The sequence below is a fragment of the Battus philenor genome, unplaced genomic scaffold, assembly GCF_028537555.1.
Source record: "Battus philenor isolate CCGP_79_NKW_IND1 unplaced genomic scaffold, ilBatPhil1.0.hap1 SCAF_3, whole genome shotgun sequence".
Taxonomy (NCBI): Eukaryota; Metazoa; Arthropoda; class Insecta; order Lepidoptera; family Papilionidae; genus Battus; species Battus philenor.
The window spans coordinates 4,422,776-4,437,506 of record NW_027181693.1 but is presented as its reverse complement, the minus strand read 5'-3'; the positions used below and the strand labels follow the sequence as shown (position 1 = coordinate 4,437,506).

Below are 14,731 nucleotides of genomic sequence, written 5' to 3'. Positions count from 1 at the left end.
GATAGACTCTGAATGTGGCACCTTTTATTTTTGGATTAGTACCATTGAAATCATCTCCATAGTTTCTTAGCTAAACTTTGGTCTGAATATCATATCTCTGTTGATTATAAATGTATAATTTATTATCATTTTAAGTATACGTTAGTGAAATAATACTGCCAAATAATAATCAAATCGTCATTAATATTATTCTAGAAACTTTCATTTCCATTAAAGCTAACAGTTATAGTTAAACACTATCCAAATATTTTAATTTCTCTTTATAAGTAAATATTTTATTTACATACATCGGAGTCCAATGAGTGAGCCACGTCGTATTGTTATAACAGTCAATGTTGATGATAATGCTATTACCATTACATTTCCGACCTTATCGCCTAATTATAAGGTTGAAATTAATAATATTTTTGGCTGCCAACATTATCTTGTTACTTGATAATGTTAACAGTACAAAACTTAAAAAATATTTATACAATAAAAATATAAAACGACAATTGATATGTCAATGTATATAAAAAGTTTATTAAAATATTGTGATGTGAGAGATAGTTATTTATTAGTGTATTAAATGGAAAAAGAATACAAGAAAATCAAATACAGTTTAAATTATTTGAGAAATCATATTTCATTACAAGTTACGCAATAATAAGGAAGTAAAAATTAAAAAAGGAATATTTTCCATGAAGTCTATCAAATTAAAAAAAAATAAAATAAAATTAATTCGAGATGAGTCAAAATAAGAAGTAACTTAAATTTTGCGCATTTGCAATTTTGCATTTTGAATTTTGCTGCCATTTTTGTTGATCGAATGATCCGATTACTTAAAATTAAAAAAAAAAACATTAAAATGGAGCGATGGTACGACGTCTATTGACTTAAAAATATACTTTGAATACGGAATGGAATATGGTTATACTTTCAAATTAGTTGTAAACAGTTGTTTTTTTTTAAAGTAACCTTTTAAGTATAGATTTGTGAAATTAATAAGAGATATACCTTTGTGCAATAGACAGGTAATTAATTCAAAATTATTATTGCTTTTGACTAGTAAAGAATGGCATTTGTACGATATTAAAAGTGGCCATATTTTGTAAATTTTGTTGGAATTTTTAGTTTTTTTTCTTCCCCTTCGGATCCAATTTAAGGGTTTGTTTGTTTTAATAATAAATATATAATTTCATATTAAATTATAAAAGTTAATCGTCTTCAAAATCGTCGTCAAAGTTATTACTGTCCGTGATATATATTATTAATTGCCTATACACAATACTATTTGGCACATAAAAATATTTTGATTTTATTTAGTTTTTATAGTTAACATCTTTTTTATAATAAACATACATGGGTCAAAAAAATATTAAAATTTTGGTGCCTTTCTTATCTCATAGTAACATTCGTTTTACATTTTTTTTATATTACATTCCAAAACATTCATTAATAAAATAGTGCGAATAACAATTTTTGATATATTTTCAATATGTTTAACAACTTTTTTATATAAAAATGTATCAGATTTGTTTGGAAGATATTGATTGCATGGAAAATAATAAAATATATATCAGATCATGAATGAAAAATTTGAATGAAAAATTAATAATAACTTTAACTTAAGAAAGTAAAATTATTTGAACATTGTTTCTTAAATCATACATAGTTGTACAGTTTTGGTTTCTAATTTCTTACAACGAGCTTGCATCTTGATCCGGTATGAGATTAAAACTTTCTGGTGCGTTTTGCCAATAATAGAAAGGTGGTCCGCTGGTGAAACAGTACTTCCTTTGTAGAGGCGAATCATTCTCTACCCAATACATGAGGTAGAAATTGCACATTTCGTCGTTGTTTGTTGCGCTATGTGAGAAAAATAATTTATTTTATTTCTCTGTGTAGGTTTAATACCCTGTCTTAAAGTTAAAGAAACGCATGAATGCTGGAACCTTATGATTTTAGAGTGTCCCTTTACCCACAAGCTGGACAGGAGATTTCGTTAATAGAAGACACTGGAAACTGAAATCTATGGCGGAGACCTAAGTCCAACAGTGGACATCCTATAGCTGAAATGACGATGAAAAAAAAAAGAACAGTGGCTTAAACAGACCGATGAAAATTTTTTCAGCGGAACAAGCTTGCATATGAACAAGTTATGTGATGTTCGGATGCATATTTACATAAAAGATAATTTGTAGCTACAAATTTTGAAAGGACCGTCAATATTAATATATAAATTAAGAAAAGGAACTATTTTTGTAATAGCCACCTGGGTAACTTGGTGTAATTTTTCGGCTCACTCGAACTTGCGAAATTTTTCTCACCACTACACTTATTTTAAAATAACACACAAATTATAAAAAATAATTACGAAAGTCATAAGATTATTTGTAAAAAATAATAATATTTAAAGCCAGTGTTCTTTAAAATTGAAAAGTTTCTTATATAACATTATTATTGCATATTCACAATACTTCCTCTGTGGGGTTATCTAAATACAATTATAGTGTGTGTGCTATGATGGGTGTGTATGGTTCTCTATCATTGTATTCCATTGTGGAATTTTTATATATTAAGCAAACTTTTTAAATATAGGTAAACATGCATTCGCATATCTAGACTGGTACTAACAAGCCATCTGCTGTTGACCAGCTGTTGGGTAATACAACTTACCCGATCTTGACAGGGTGGTTATGTGTGTTGTTCATGGTACAACGCGCGGCCAGAACATCGCCCCGGCTAATGGGCTTGGAGTCCAGGATCGGGTAGAACATCTGGGGCAACTGCGGGTCTTTTTTGCCAAGCAGGCTCCACGCGTCGCCGCGTTCTGAGCGCCGGATTGCATATCCCGATACCACTTTACCTGCAACGATTGACACACACACATACATAAAATTACTTTGTAATACATGGCCTGCTAGGTTCATCATATACATATGTTTATATGTACAAATAAACTACTCGTTATTTATCCTTCTACTGTATCCATAGATCCCTACCACTATATCCATACTTATGATTGTCTGGAAGAAATTGCCTCGTATAATAGGATCACATCATACTTTTTTTTTACTGTTATGCAACTATGTATATATTTTATAGTAAGTACAATAAATACAATTAAATTAATAGAATAAATAAATAAATACATTATAATTTTATATAACATTACTTGCCACAATCAACACAAATATACGAGTACATTGCTATTTTATAATAAATTGTCAGCAATGCTTGACTCTCATTAATACATATGTCATCATTTAAACACATTGCCAATACTGCCTGACTCTCACTCATACTTTTTAATTATTTAAAAATTTTTGCTCACAACGATCGACAAACACTCATACATACATCATTATTTTATATCACATTTCCAGTACAACCTGACTCTAACCCATACTTTTTCATTATTCCCATACTTTACCATTATAAACGAATCTCTAACCGACTAAATACAAGCTTTTAAAAAAAACAACTACATACACATATATATTAGAAAAACATTAAAAAGCTTACCGAGAGAATGTGTATGGGTTCGGAAGGCGAATGGATGGATGACCTTATCTTCGTCTATGGTGCAGGCAGTTTCCATGTGCTCCACGTGGTTTGGAGGTATGAAGCCGCCGGTGCCCAGCAAGATCACGCCAGCTTGTCGCGGCATGCTGTTAAAGCGTTTTGTCGTTTGATAATTTATATATAAATCGGATTCTAGTTTCATAATAAAGTTTCATATTAAAAGCGTAATTAGAGAGCCTATTTTCGTTGACGATCTGTATATTTGGAGGTTTTCCATGTAAATATTGTTTAGTTAGTTATAAATGCAAATATTATAAAAAACTACACTTTATTTTGATCACTAAATAGGTGCCTTCATCTTGCTGAGAAATTTAAAGAACCACTATCATTTATAAAAAGTATTTTATAAATGAATTAATTCATAAAATTAACTAAATAGTAATAACATATATAACTAGTTAATGTAACATATATATTTTTACGGAAGTTATATGTCTTATGAATATGAATATTCATTTTTTAAATATGTCCATCAGAATTGTGTTAAGAGAAGATAAAATGGAAATGATATGAATAACCAGTAATCGTAATAACTTTCAGATTCTAGAATTTTATTTAAAAATTCAAAAATCTTGTGTGAATGTATGATGATGAATATATATGCTAGTCATCATTATTTGTAAATTACTTCGCCTATTACACTGGTGATAAGTATCTTGCTACTGTAGTCACGTAAATTGTTTGTTACCAAAAATTTATAATAAAAAATATAATGTTCTCTATACTTAACTATCCATATGTTTTAAATTAATTTATTTTAAAAAATTTGTACTTACGGTGATCTCGTGTACTGTAGATATACACCAGACTTGTCAGTTTTGCCCTCTGAAAGCATTCATTTGAATTGATTGATTTTTTTTTTGGAATTCTCTATACATGGCCTATGATTTAATACACAAAAGTCTATTATACATTGTAGTTATTTACCGCTGCCATGTAAGTTAAGTATTAAATTACATAAGTAAGCTGAAATGAAAATTACCTTTAAGTTTAAAGCGACAAATATGATAATAGATTTTTGATAAAAAATTGAACAAGAATAATTAATTGCAGATTATCAAAAAATATGTAACAAGCCAATCTGAATGTTAAATCCAAGGAAACAGTTTATGTTACTTCAGATAATTAAAAATTGAAAATGGTAAATACTTAGAACTGTTTTATCATAATTTCTCTAAAAACCTACTAGATGGCGCAGTACTCATTTACCGACGTTTTGTTCTTTTTAAAACCACTCTATATGCGTGTAATACGTGCTCCAAATAATAAACAATTATGTATCACAAAAATTGTGTTATTGTCTTCCTGGGTTTTGAAGATCAGCTTACCATCGTCTGCACATAATAATGTCCATGTTTATTGGATCACGAACTTTAATAGTGATTATTATTAAATAAAAAGTTTGGTAGCCTCTTCTGTCAGAACTTACGCATCTTTAAGATGAGGAATGTCATCATAGAAGAAATCAACTTGATACTTGTTTTTATCACAAATCATTTGAAAAATGAAAATAAACATAAGCGCCATCTATCGGTAAACTAAACTCTTTTAATTAAATAAACTTATTACTGCGTATCATGATAATAAAGGGTTATTTACTATAAGTGTTTAAAAGAATAAATACACATAGCTTTAGTTAGCAAAAAGATTTAAAGCTGTTATGTCTATTTTCAATCAGCCTGCATGAAATAATCACTCTGAATTATGATCCATTCATTTAATTTTTAATGTGATAGGCCAATTATTTCTGGAAGTCTGCTGGGACTGATAGTAAACATTAATTAATTTTAAAACGTAATGATTCGAATTTTAAAAAAGGTTTTTCTAACTATTTTAGAAACCATTGTATTATTACAACGTTGGAAACAGTAATATTTATATTTGTACCTTCAACGTGCAATAACGTTATTCCATCTAATACTTCAATGTTGCCAATTGTTTCAATCGCGATTAATTGTCGAAAATTCTATACTTGCATTTACATCTCCATTCAATTACTTTATTTTTGATTATTTTTTACCGTTTTTATTTCCATTTTTTTCCAAATCCCACTTTTAATTACCATTGCGGGCATTAACAACCGGCCATAAAAATTTAAAGATAAAATAAGTAATTTCCTAGTACAGTTTAAGTTGTACTGCAATACATAGTCGAGTGTCTCCATTGTTGGTAATCTGACGTATATGTTACTCATAATCATTTTTATAATAAAGTATAATTTTCTTGTGATAATTGTAATTGTCAACAGTAAACCTTTTCTCTTTCTTCTTTCTTTTATGTGTACCATAGATTAATTGACAGCAAATGAGCTATATCCACCCCTCTTAAACTTTTAAGCCTGTAACAAATCACCATGTATAGTCAAAGACATGTATAGAATCTCACCTGGGAATTTACTCATGTAGTGCACTTGAAGTACAAGATACTTTATAGATGATTCCCCGCCAACATGGAACCCGACGTCGGTTGGTAAATGCAGGCTGGGTGCGTCGCGTGCCCAGGCGTAAACCACCTGGAATAAAATTCACTGTCATAAACCTCTTTTTCACCTGATTCCTTTGTATTAATAGATTATAATCAGCTGTAGTTTTCTATTGTTATCAGAGGCGGCTCATCTTAAAAAACGCTTGTGTAGTGCATTCCCTCAAGAAATATTAAATTAATTTTTTTGACTACGCTAACAGTACCTTTGACTTCAACGTTATTTGGAATTTTCATTAGAATTTGTTTTTACTGAAAGCTTATTTTTAAATACTGTTTGCACCATTACTATGGCGTCACTAAAACGTGAACGTTGTTTTTCGACGTTAAATAAAACCAAAATGTTTACTGAAAATACTACAGACCGTCAAGATAGTCTCAATGCATTATGTACAAGTTGGGCCATCATTTCAAAAATATTATTATAAAATATCATTGGATATATTTGAAAATTTGTTTATTTATTTTTCACAAATTATACTATCTAAATGACAACAATTTCGATTGTAACACACTTTTAAGCGAAGTGCATAAATTTTCAAATACTCGTCGGTACAGACCGAGAAATCACTGACATCTCTTAGCTTCTTTTTCTTTCAGTCAACGCAACGTATTTGTATTATGGATGTATATATTTAAGGATTCATTTCTTAAATAGCTCCATAAATGTAAATAGATCTAATAGATCTGGGCTCCAGAGTGGTCATGGAATATCTCCTCGTCTGTAAATTCCGGAATTTATTTGACCGTGGGCAGGATTCGTTAGATGTGTAACAAGTGGCTCCTTGCTGAAATCTGCTTGGGGTTTGGCTTTGGATATGGATGTTAACGATTTCTTGGCCCACACACACATATGAAAAACGTATGTCTTCGTTCGCTAAAGACAGAGTATATAAATGTAAAGCTTATTACTTTTCGTTTATTTTTTTGTGTAACCCATGATTAAATGTCACCAGCCACCACTGGTTGTTATGTTGGTGCCAAGTTTTTTATTCAGCTTATACCACAGCCTATTTTTTCGATTAGCAGAACATCTAATCAAAAGTAAGCCTTAATTAGTAATCTTATCATCTTGTGTTAATGAGAGGACAGTAAATGTTATCTTTAATCTGTTTATTTCGGCTTTCACTTATTACATAATTGTTATGCTATTTTTCGTATTTATCAAGTTCTTTATCATTATATTAATAATCAAGGTTGACAGACGACTTTGTTAAGATCATCGGTAGACCCTGGCTGCTTCTAACCGGTTCTATTGGAAATTTATAGGAGCAGATTATATCTTGAAGCTGGTCGTACGTCAGATGAAATGTTGAATGATTTAAACCAATTAGAAACCATTGCTCCACGTAACAATGTGTAACATCAAATGTCAGCTTGCCTAAATACACAGCTGAATAGGTTCACTACACAATTTTTAATTAGTTTGTTCATTTATTATTAGCTTCGTTTTTTTCTGATTTTGATTGATTGATTTATTATAATTGTATATATTTAATCTAGTTTTGTTAAATAATTAGTAATTTAGTTCACTATGTTTTATTTTAAGTTTCTTTATTCTAAGTTAATTTTTTTTGTATATCGCGTGAAATATGCTAATATTTATTAACATATTGTTGTAACAATCTTTTATAAGCGCATCTTTTATTGAGTTTTTAGTGGCAATTTCAATAAAATCTCTACATCTTGTTGGATCGAAATCGCTTGCCTTTCACTTTGCCTTGCACCACCAAACGTTCCACTAAGTCCTCATTTGGAGTGAAGTGTCTAAATTTTTTTTTTAATTTTTAGTGTTGAGTTCTTCGAGAATTTGAACCTCTGTCTCCTGCGCCGCATTTCAGGGTGTCAATTATCCGACTATCCAGAATCCTCAGCGTCCAGGTTTCAGATCTGTATAGAAAGATTGGAAAAGACCAGGCTTCTCATGGGTCTAGCCTTTGTGTTTCTGGATAATCTACGGTTTTTTCAGACCTATGTGAGTTGTAATAATAAATTTTAAATTTGATTGACTTGTGGGACTCTTCCTAGGGCCTGTATGTTGAGTTTCGCCCGCATTTATGCCGATGTAAATGAACAATTTTATTTCTGTGGAATATCTCTTATAGATGCGTTGACGATCACATACCCCTACAGACTAAATATTTATTTTTATTTACCTAATTTCTGTATTAAAAATGTCTTTTGCTTTATCGTAATTCTCAATAATATGACTTTGCAAATTTTAGTTGTAAATTTTATGACATTTCCAACAATATTTTTTAAATTGTTAATAATAAAATATATTCATCATATGAATTTAAAAGACAATGGCTTGTAGCCATAAGTGAAAATGTACCTGTGATCCAGCGAGGCATGGGTTCGCCGAAGCATATCGGGAATCCCCTTTGTTGTTTTGCATTTCACCACAGCTCCTAAAACGGACAAAACAATTGATATATACGCGAGATTGATGTAATACTTTATGTTTGATAGTACACGCGTGATCGTCCTTTCTATTAGCGTTATTAATACATAAATAAATAAACAGCAAAGAAATAAATTTGATGAATATCTTTATTGAATCTGATATATTCTGATTGAATAGAGTGATTTCACCATGAATCGAATCAAAGGAATCATCACGACAATTCGATTTTATTATTTATTATATTTATAAATAGCATACGTAGATTTTTAAATATATATATTATGGTATAATTATATATAGTTTTATGTGATTATATTTCCTTTCAATTTGATTGTACCTTTTTATTTTAATTATTGTTTTATGATATTACATGTTTCATCTACGTTAATTGATCTATCTCTACACCGCCTAGTGGTTAACTGGTAGAGAATGCCATTAAGTTCGTCGTTATACATAAAATGTGTAAAAAGTTTTTTAAATTAATAAATAAATTTGTTTTTTTTTATTTATTCATTTGCTACAATTATTTTATAGTAACACAGAATACAATTGAATGTATTTAACTACATTAGTTAAAAATATAACTGTCGCAGCTAACGACACCTATCAGCAGACCAAAATATAAATAAAGGTACGAAATCTGTGTAATGAAACAACAAATAAAATCATCTATTTTACTTAATATAATAGTAAACAGTTATTTGTTGTCTGTGTTTTAAAATATTTTAATTTAATTTTTAAAAGCGAACATTTAACGAGATTAACAAATAATGTTTCAAAGAGTCGCAGGTGGCTTGCGAGCCGTAGATTGGCCACCACTGAACTAGCCAGTAGTAGTAAAGTATACTATAGACAGCCACTTAAAAAAAGGCAATATGCTTTACTTATTCCCATTAATGTTATAAAACCAGTAATCCTTTCTTTCAAATAAAGGTCAAGATATTATTTTTATGTTCAAAAATATACGCCTTTCTATTTATAGCCAAACTCAATCGATTACGTAGGTACTGTTAAAATGTATACGATAAGTAGAAAAGCTCATGCGTCACCGATTTTCAGCGAGCTTTCGTATCGATCCGCTGTTTCACTTTAAGTATGACGCAAATGGCAGATGCGAAATTGTAATATTGCGAAATACTCGTAGGTTTAGATGTTTTTTATTCTTTTAATTATCTATAAACGAATGAATAAAAAACATTTTACCTAAGTCTTGATTCCCGCAATTAGGATTTTAAAATAAACTACCAAATGAAGCGATACACAATACACTTGAAAAGTTGTTGAATTTTATTAAAAATAACAACTGTTATATTTCTGGCTGGCTTTTCTCAACAGATTTTCCGAGCCTTAACTTATTATTTATAATGTTATAATAATCGACGATTCAAAAGCGCCTGAGCGCAAATGGCCGCTTAAATAAAAATTTTTTTTAGTTTTTAACACAGCAAATCTTATTCTATAAAATAATTTTTGAAATTGGTACATCGATAGGACGCATGTAAACCGCAAATTGATGTCCGATCATGATACGTCTTGTTACATTGACTTTACCTTAAAATATTGTAGGTACTCACTATATCAACGTATATTTTCGGTGAAATATATACGTCAAATAAGAAATAAAAAAAAGAAAAGAAATTTACGATGTAATTATTTATGATAACTTACCAAACCGGTTCATTTAAACCTGGCGATGAACATCCGTAGACCAGCATATGATGAACCGTGTGCATGGATGCTTTGGGCTCGAATCCAACTTTAAAAAAATTATCATAATTTATCAAGGTCAACGATAAATGTAAACCTTATTTTCGCAATATCCCTAAATAGATTGCTTTAATAATCCGACAATAGCAACCAACAAAGCCGTGGTTCAATTTATTCAAGCACCCTAAAATGCTAGACGATATTGTGTTCCTGCCCTTACATAGTCTTCTCTCTAGAGCTCATGTGCCTAATCACTTCACGGAGCGTACGTTTATGAGCCCTTAGAGCTTGTGGGCATTCTGATTAGCTGGAACATCTAAAAAGTCGATCGGAGCCGAGGCTCTCGGAACCCTCGAGATAAAGTTTTTTTTTGACGTCACTTCTATTACTGCCCATGTGTCATTTGCAAATTTCGCGGGATTGAAGGGGCAGGGCTGTAACTATTTAAGGTATGGGAGCGTCGAGGATTAGGAGGCTGTCGGGCTGTACGATCACTTAGACGTACACTCCATGAACTGATTCGGTTCAAGTGTTCCCTTGACTCCTCCCTGACTCAAGAGATCGAGAGGACCAAACCTTGATTTGGCCTGTTGCTATTCCATAATTAATATTACTACCACTTCGGAAAGCGTTAGCGCTAGAAGTGGCGAATGAAACTCCAGGATTGCTTCCATCTAGAATGATCGAGGAACTGCAAAGAAGTTTAGTTTTTCCTTTAGCACTTTATCATTTTAAACGGGATATTTATTTAAATTCCTATGAGCAAACAATGCTTTTAAGTGACATTTAAATTAAATCGCCATACATTGACATACAATGCCATTTGCTTATATCTCTTGTATTATATACAGATGAATTAAATTAAATTATAAATATACAGATGAAATTACTATACTAATACAGAACCCCTTATAAATATAATATTTAAAGAACTTTTTTCTTCATTCGTACAAGCAGTGCCTTATAATTAACTAATAGAACTCAATCGTTCAATTCATTTGATGATACACATAAATTCTTTAATTTATTTGTAAATAAACTATCTATAGCATGAGATTATACACGGCGATATGCAGCATGAGAAAATCAATCATTTGTTTACTAAAGTATTATCATAAACAATGTAAACAAGCAGACAATAAAATGTAAACAAACCTAAGAAAAAGTTGACCTTCGGTGAGATACGTATAGGCGTGCAGAGATAGAGTTCATCCTGAAATAATAAAAAGACTTAGATATTACCAACGTATATGAATCTGGGGAAAGGGAGAATGAGAAGTAGAGAGAAAGAGAGAGTGAGAGAGAGAGAGGTGTTGATATCATAAACAGCGGGATATCCTCAAGAAAAAAAAAGTTATCACAGATTCTTCAAAATCTATCTTTACGCTTTCCGAAAATGGACCGAAGAATCTAGGCGAGACTAATGCAAGATTCGCCGATTTTTTGAGAATTCAAACGTTATTATATATAATATGAAATATGTTAAATAAAAAATAAAGGAAATTCAATAATAAAAAAAAACATATTAATATGAATAATGGTAAATTCTATATACACTGCTAACAATATTCGATCCGGTAATTTGACGCGCACCATAGAATCTTAACCTGTTAGAAATAAAAAAAAAAGTAAAGGAGAAAGAATAGAGTTAGCTCAGACGTACCGAAGTAAAACAAATCAAAGCTTTTGTATTTTACAAAAGTCTTTGACAAACATTTATTTGTACACATACATAATTACTTTAATATTCTAAACAGAACATAATCAACTAGTATGACGTGAGTTGTATGTTTAAAAGGACTTCCCCTTGTGGTTATTTACCAATGTACAGAATAATAGTAAGTTATCATCATATTCAACAATATGGATAACTTCGGTTGTAAGGTCAATCATCAAGGTTAATAAAAAAATTTGATCATAATTGAATATGTATGGATAATTTTAGTATATTAGAAATGATAAAATGTAAAATATATACTGAAATATGCTAACACACTGTATATATAATACAGTAATAAAAATATTTTTTGTTTCCATAAAAATAGAATGCAGATTTAACAAAGGAGCCATTGCCTAATAAGTAGCATAGAAGTAATACTGAACATGGTCCCTGTATTCAACTCTACTATAAGTAATGTATGTAGTATAAGGTTTCAAGGTACCAACTTTATTCAAGCCTTTCATATAATTTTTGGCACATGAGAATAATTTGGTTGCTGTTTTCAAATTGAATTTAAAGCTTTCCAATACTTAAGTTGTGTATACATACAACTATTTTAGTTTAACATAGTTTCCCCAGAAAGTAAGTCATTAACATATATTGATTATTTAGAATCTATCTGTAAGATCTAAATGTCGCCCCTATACAACGATTCTCTCTGTCATTTACATTTAAACTAGCATCAAAGTTCTGTGCAGTGTCTATTAAACAATAACATTTACTTTAATCATGCCATATTGCTAAGACATATACATAGTTTTTTATAATCCACATAATACTTTATTAATGGAAAATAGAGAAGCATATGCACACATTTAAAACAGGATAATAATTAAAAATATTAAATTTTGTAATTGAAAATAAACTTTAAACAACAGCAAGTACTTAGTGTTAAAAACAAATCATAAAAATTCTAATTTATTGGCTGGTTATAATTTATTGAACACACATACAAGTATAGTTCTTTTGTTTATAAGCATAAACTTGTATGAGTTTCCAAAAAGTATGAAGAACAAAGTTAGCTAATGCACAAACCAAAGCAAGAAATCTTGTAACAAGCTTTATTATTTAAGTTTTTATTATTAGAAACAAATCTTTCCTAAGCTTTTATAACGGATAGGCATAATATTATTAATTTTTAGTTCATCATCATCAACATTTCAGCCAATGGACACACATAACTGAACATCAACCTTCCGCATAGATTTTTAATAGAACCTGTTGTAAGCAGATTGCATTCAATATCTTCCAGAGACCTTAATAAGGTCATCTGTTCATACTGTGGGTGGACATCCTATGCTGCATGTTCTAATTCCTAATCTACTTCAGAACCGTATGACCCCTGCGGCCATATGGGGTCCCCTTTGCCAATCAGCAGGGATATTTCAGTTTTTTTGTTCAACTATGGATCTCCTCATTCCTGATTCTATCTTATAATATAAATTTAATAATAGCTATTTCCATAGCTGGTTAAGTGTTTGTGAGCTTATTAATAAGGCTCACAGTAAGGAACCACTACCACCAATTCTATAAGCCATACCTGGTAAAAACGCATCAGTTGTATTTAATTTTTTGTTAGTTTAAAATCATAATTAATTAAGAAGTACCAACAATTTTAAAGAAAATTAAAGATGCATGTACATATTTTTTTTAAAGGTGCACAAGTAAAAATTTAATGTTTTTGTAATAAAATCCAACAATTTGTCATTACCTAATAAGTTTGTGGATTTTTTATAACAATAAAATCGTTTCTTTTTAGGAGCAATAAAATAATACAAGTTTTATGTAAACTAATGTACAATGTAAACATATTCTCAGTTATTATAACAAATAAGGTGTTGATCCTTTTCTACTATTAAAACTTTTCGGCGAATTTAAACTAGAGCGAGTGCACAACTTGATTTAAAACATAAAATAATTAATATTTGATATTGAGATTTTACCTTATCCGGGTAGACATTTGGCATTAGAAAATTATAAGAATAAACTTCATAAGTAGATCCACCAGAAATATAGATGACAAGGAACGTGGCGACTAGAGGCAAAATCATAATCTTCATAATGAAAAAGATCAATATACTTTGTAAATAAGTCTAATAATTCGGAAAAACCAGTATAACACGCAGATACTTGATGAGGAAAATGTAGTATTTAATAATTTAACAGAAAAGCTTTTTGTACACGAAGGTGTGTTGTAATTTCCATGCACAACACTGCACACGATGGTAAACAATTATTAACTAAAGCGACAAGTGTTTGTATTATATTCAGCGCGTAGAACATCTGATCGATACTTTGATTGAGTACCGACGTCATACTCAGGGTTTCTAGCGTGAAAATTATTAATTTCGCTTCAGATGAGTTAATAACTTGTATGCATTAATATTTTTCTCTTTATAATATTTTACGAATACAAAGTTTAGTCTAAAATTTTAGTTAATAGTAATATTTTTTTATACATTGAATTGCCAGGCCTATGTGAAGACAAGTAAAATCTTCTACAACAATCAAAACTTTGGTTTTATCGAGACAAAAGTTATATTTTTAATTTTTTTATTGTACTGATTGATATTTAACTTAAAATGAACTTTAACGATAATATTATCATGAGATATTTAAATTTTAAGTTAAAGAATGATTCTAAGAGTAATCTAAACAATAATAGTGTATAATGATTAGGATAGATGGCACTTTTTCATCGTGTTTATGTACAACCATGCTAGATGTCGCTAACTTTTGTATGAAGGTAGTTTGTTTTGAGCTTTGTTGTATTCTGTACTCGTAATCGTATTTTGGACTTGCTTTTTTTACTGTTTGGTCTAAATGAGTAGTAATGAAAGTAAAAAAAC

At 30.1% G+C, this 14,731-nt stretch overlaps 1 protein-coding gene across 1 annotated transcript; it reads right to left on the bottom strand.

Annotated features, from left to right (window-relative positions):
• Positions 1–1,499: 1,499 nt before the first annotated feature.
• Phm (Peptidylglycine-alpha-hydroxylating monooxygenase) lies at positions 1,500–14,152 on the bottom strand. The gene is made up of 9 exons (XM_068770619.1): positions 13,826–14,152; positions 11,318–11,375; positions 10,124–10,211; positions 8,384–8,459; positions 5,953–6,079; positions 4,344–4,392; positions 3,508–3,653; positions 2,659–2,848; positions 1,500–1,848 (listed from the first exon to the last, which is right to left on the bottom strand). The coding sequence occupies exons 1-9, from the start codon at positions 13,940–13,942 to the stop codon at positions 1,680–1,682; spliced, it is 1,020 nt and encodes a 339-aa protein (XP_068626720.1). The 5' UTR covers positions 13,943–14,152; the 3' UTR covers positions 1,500–1,679.
• Positions 14,153–14,731: the final 579 nt, after the last annotated feature.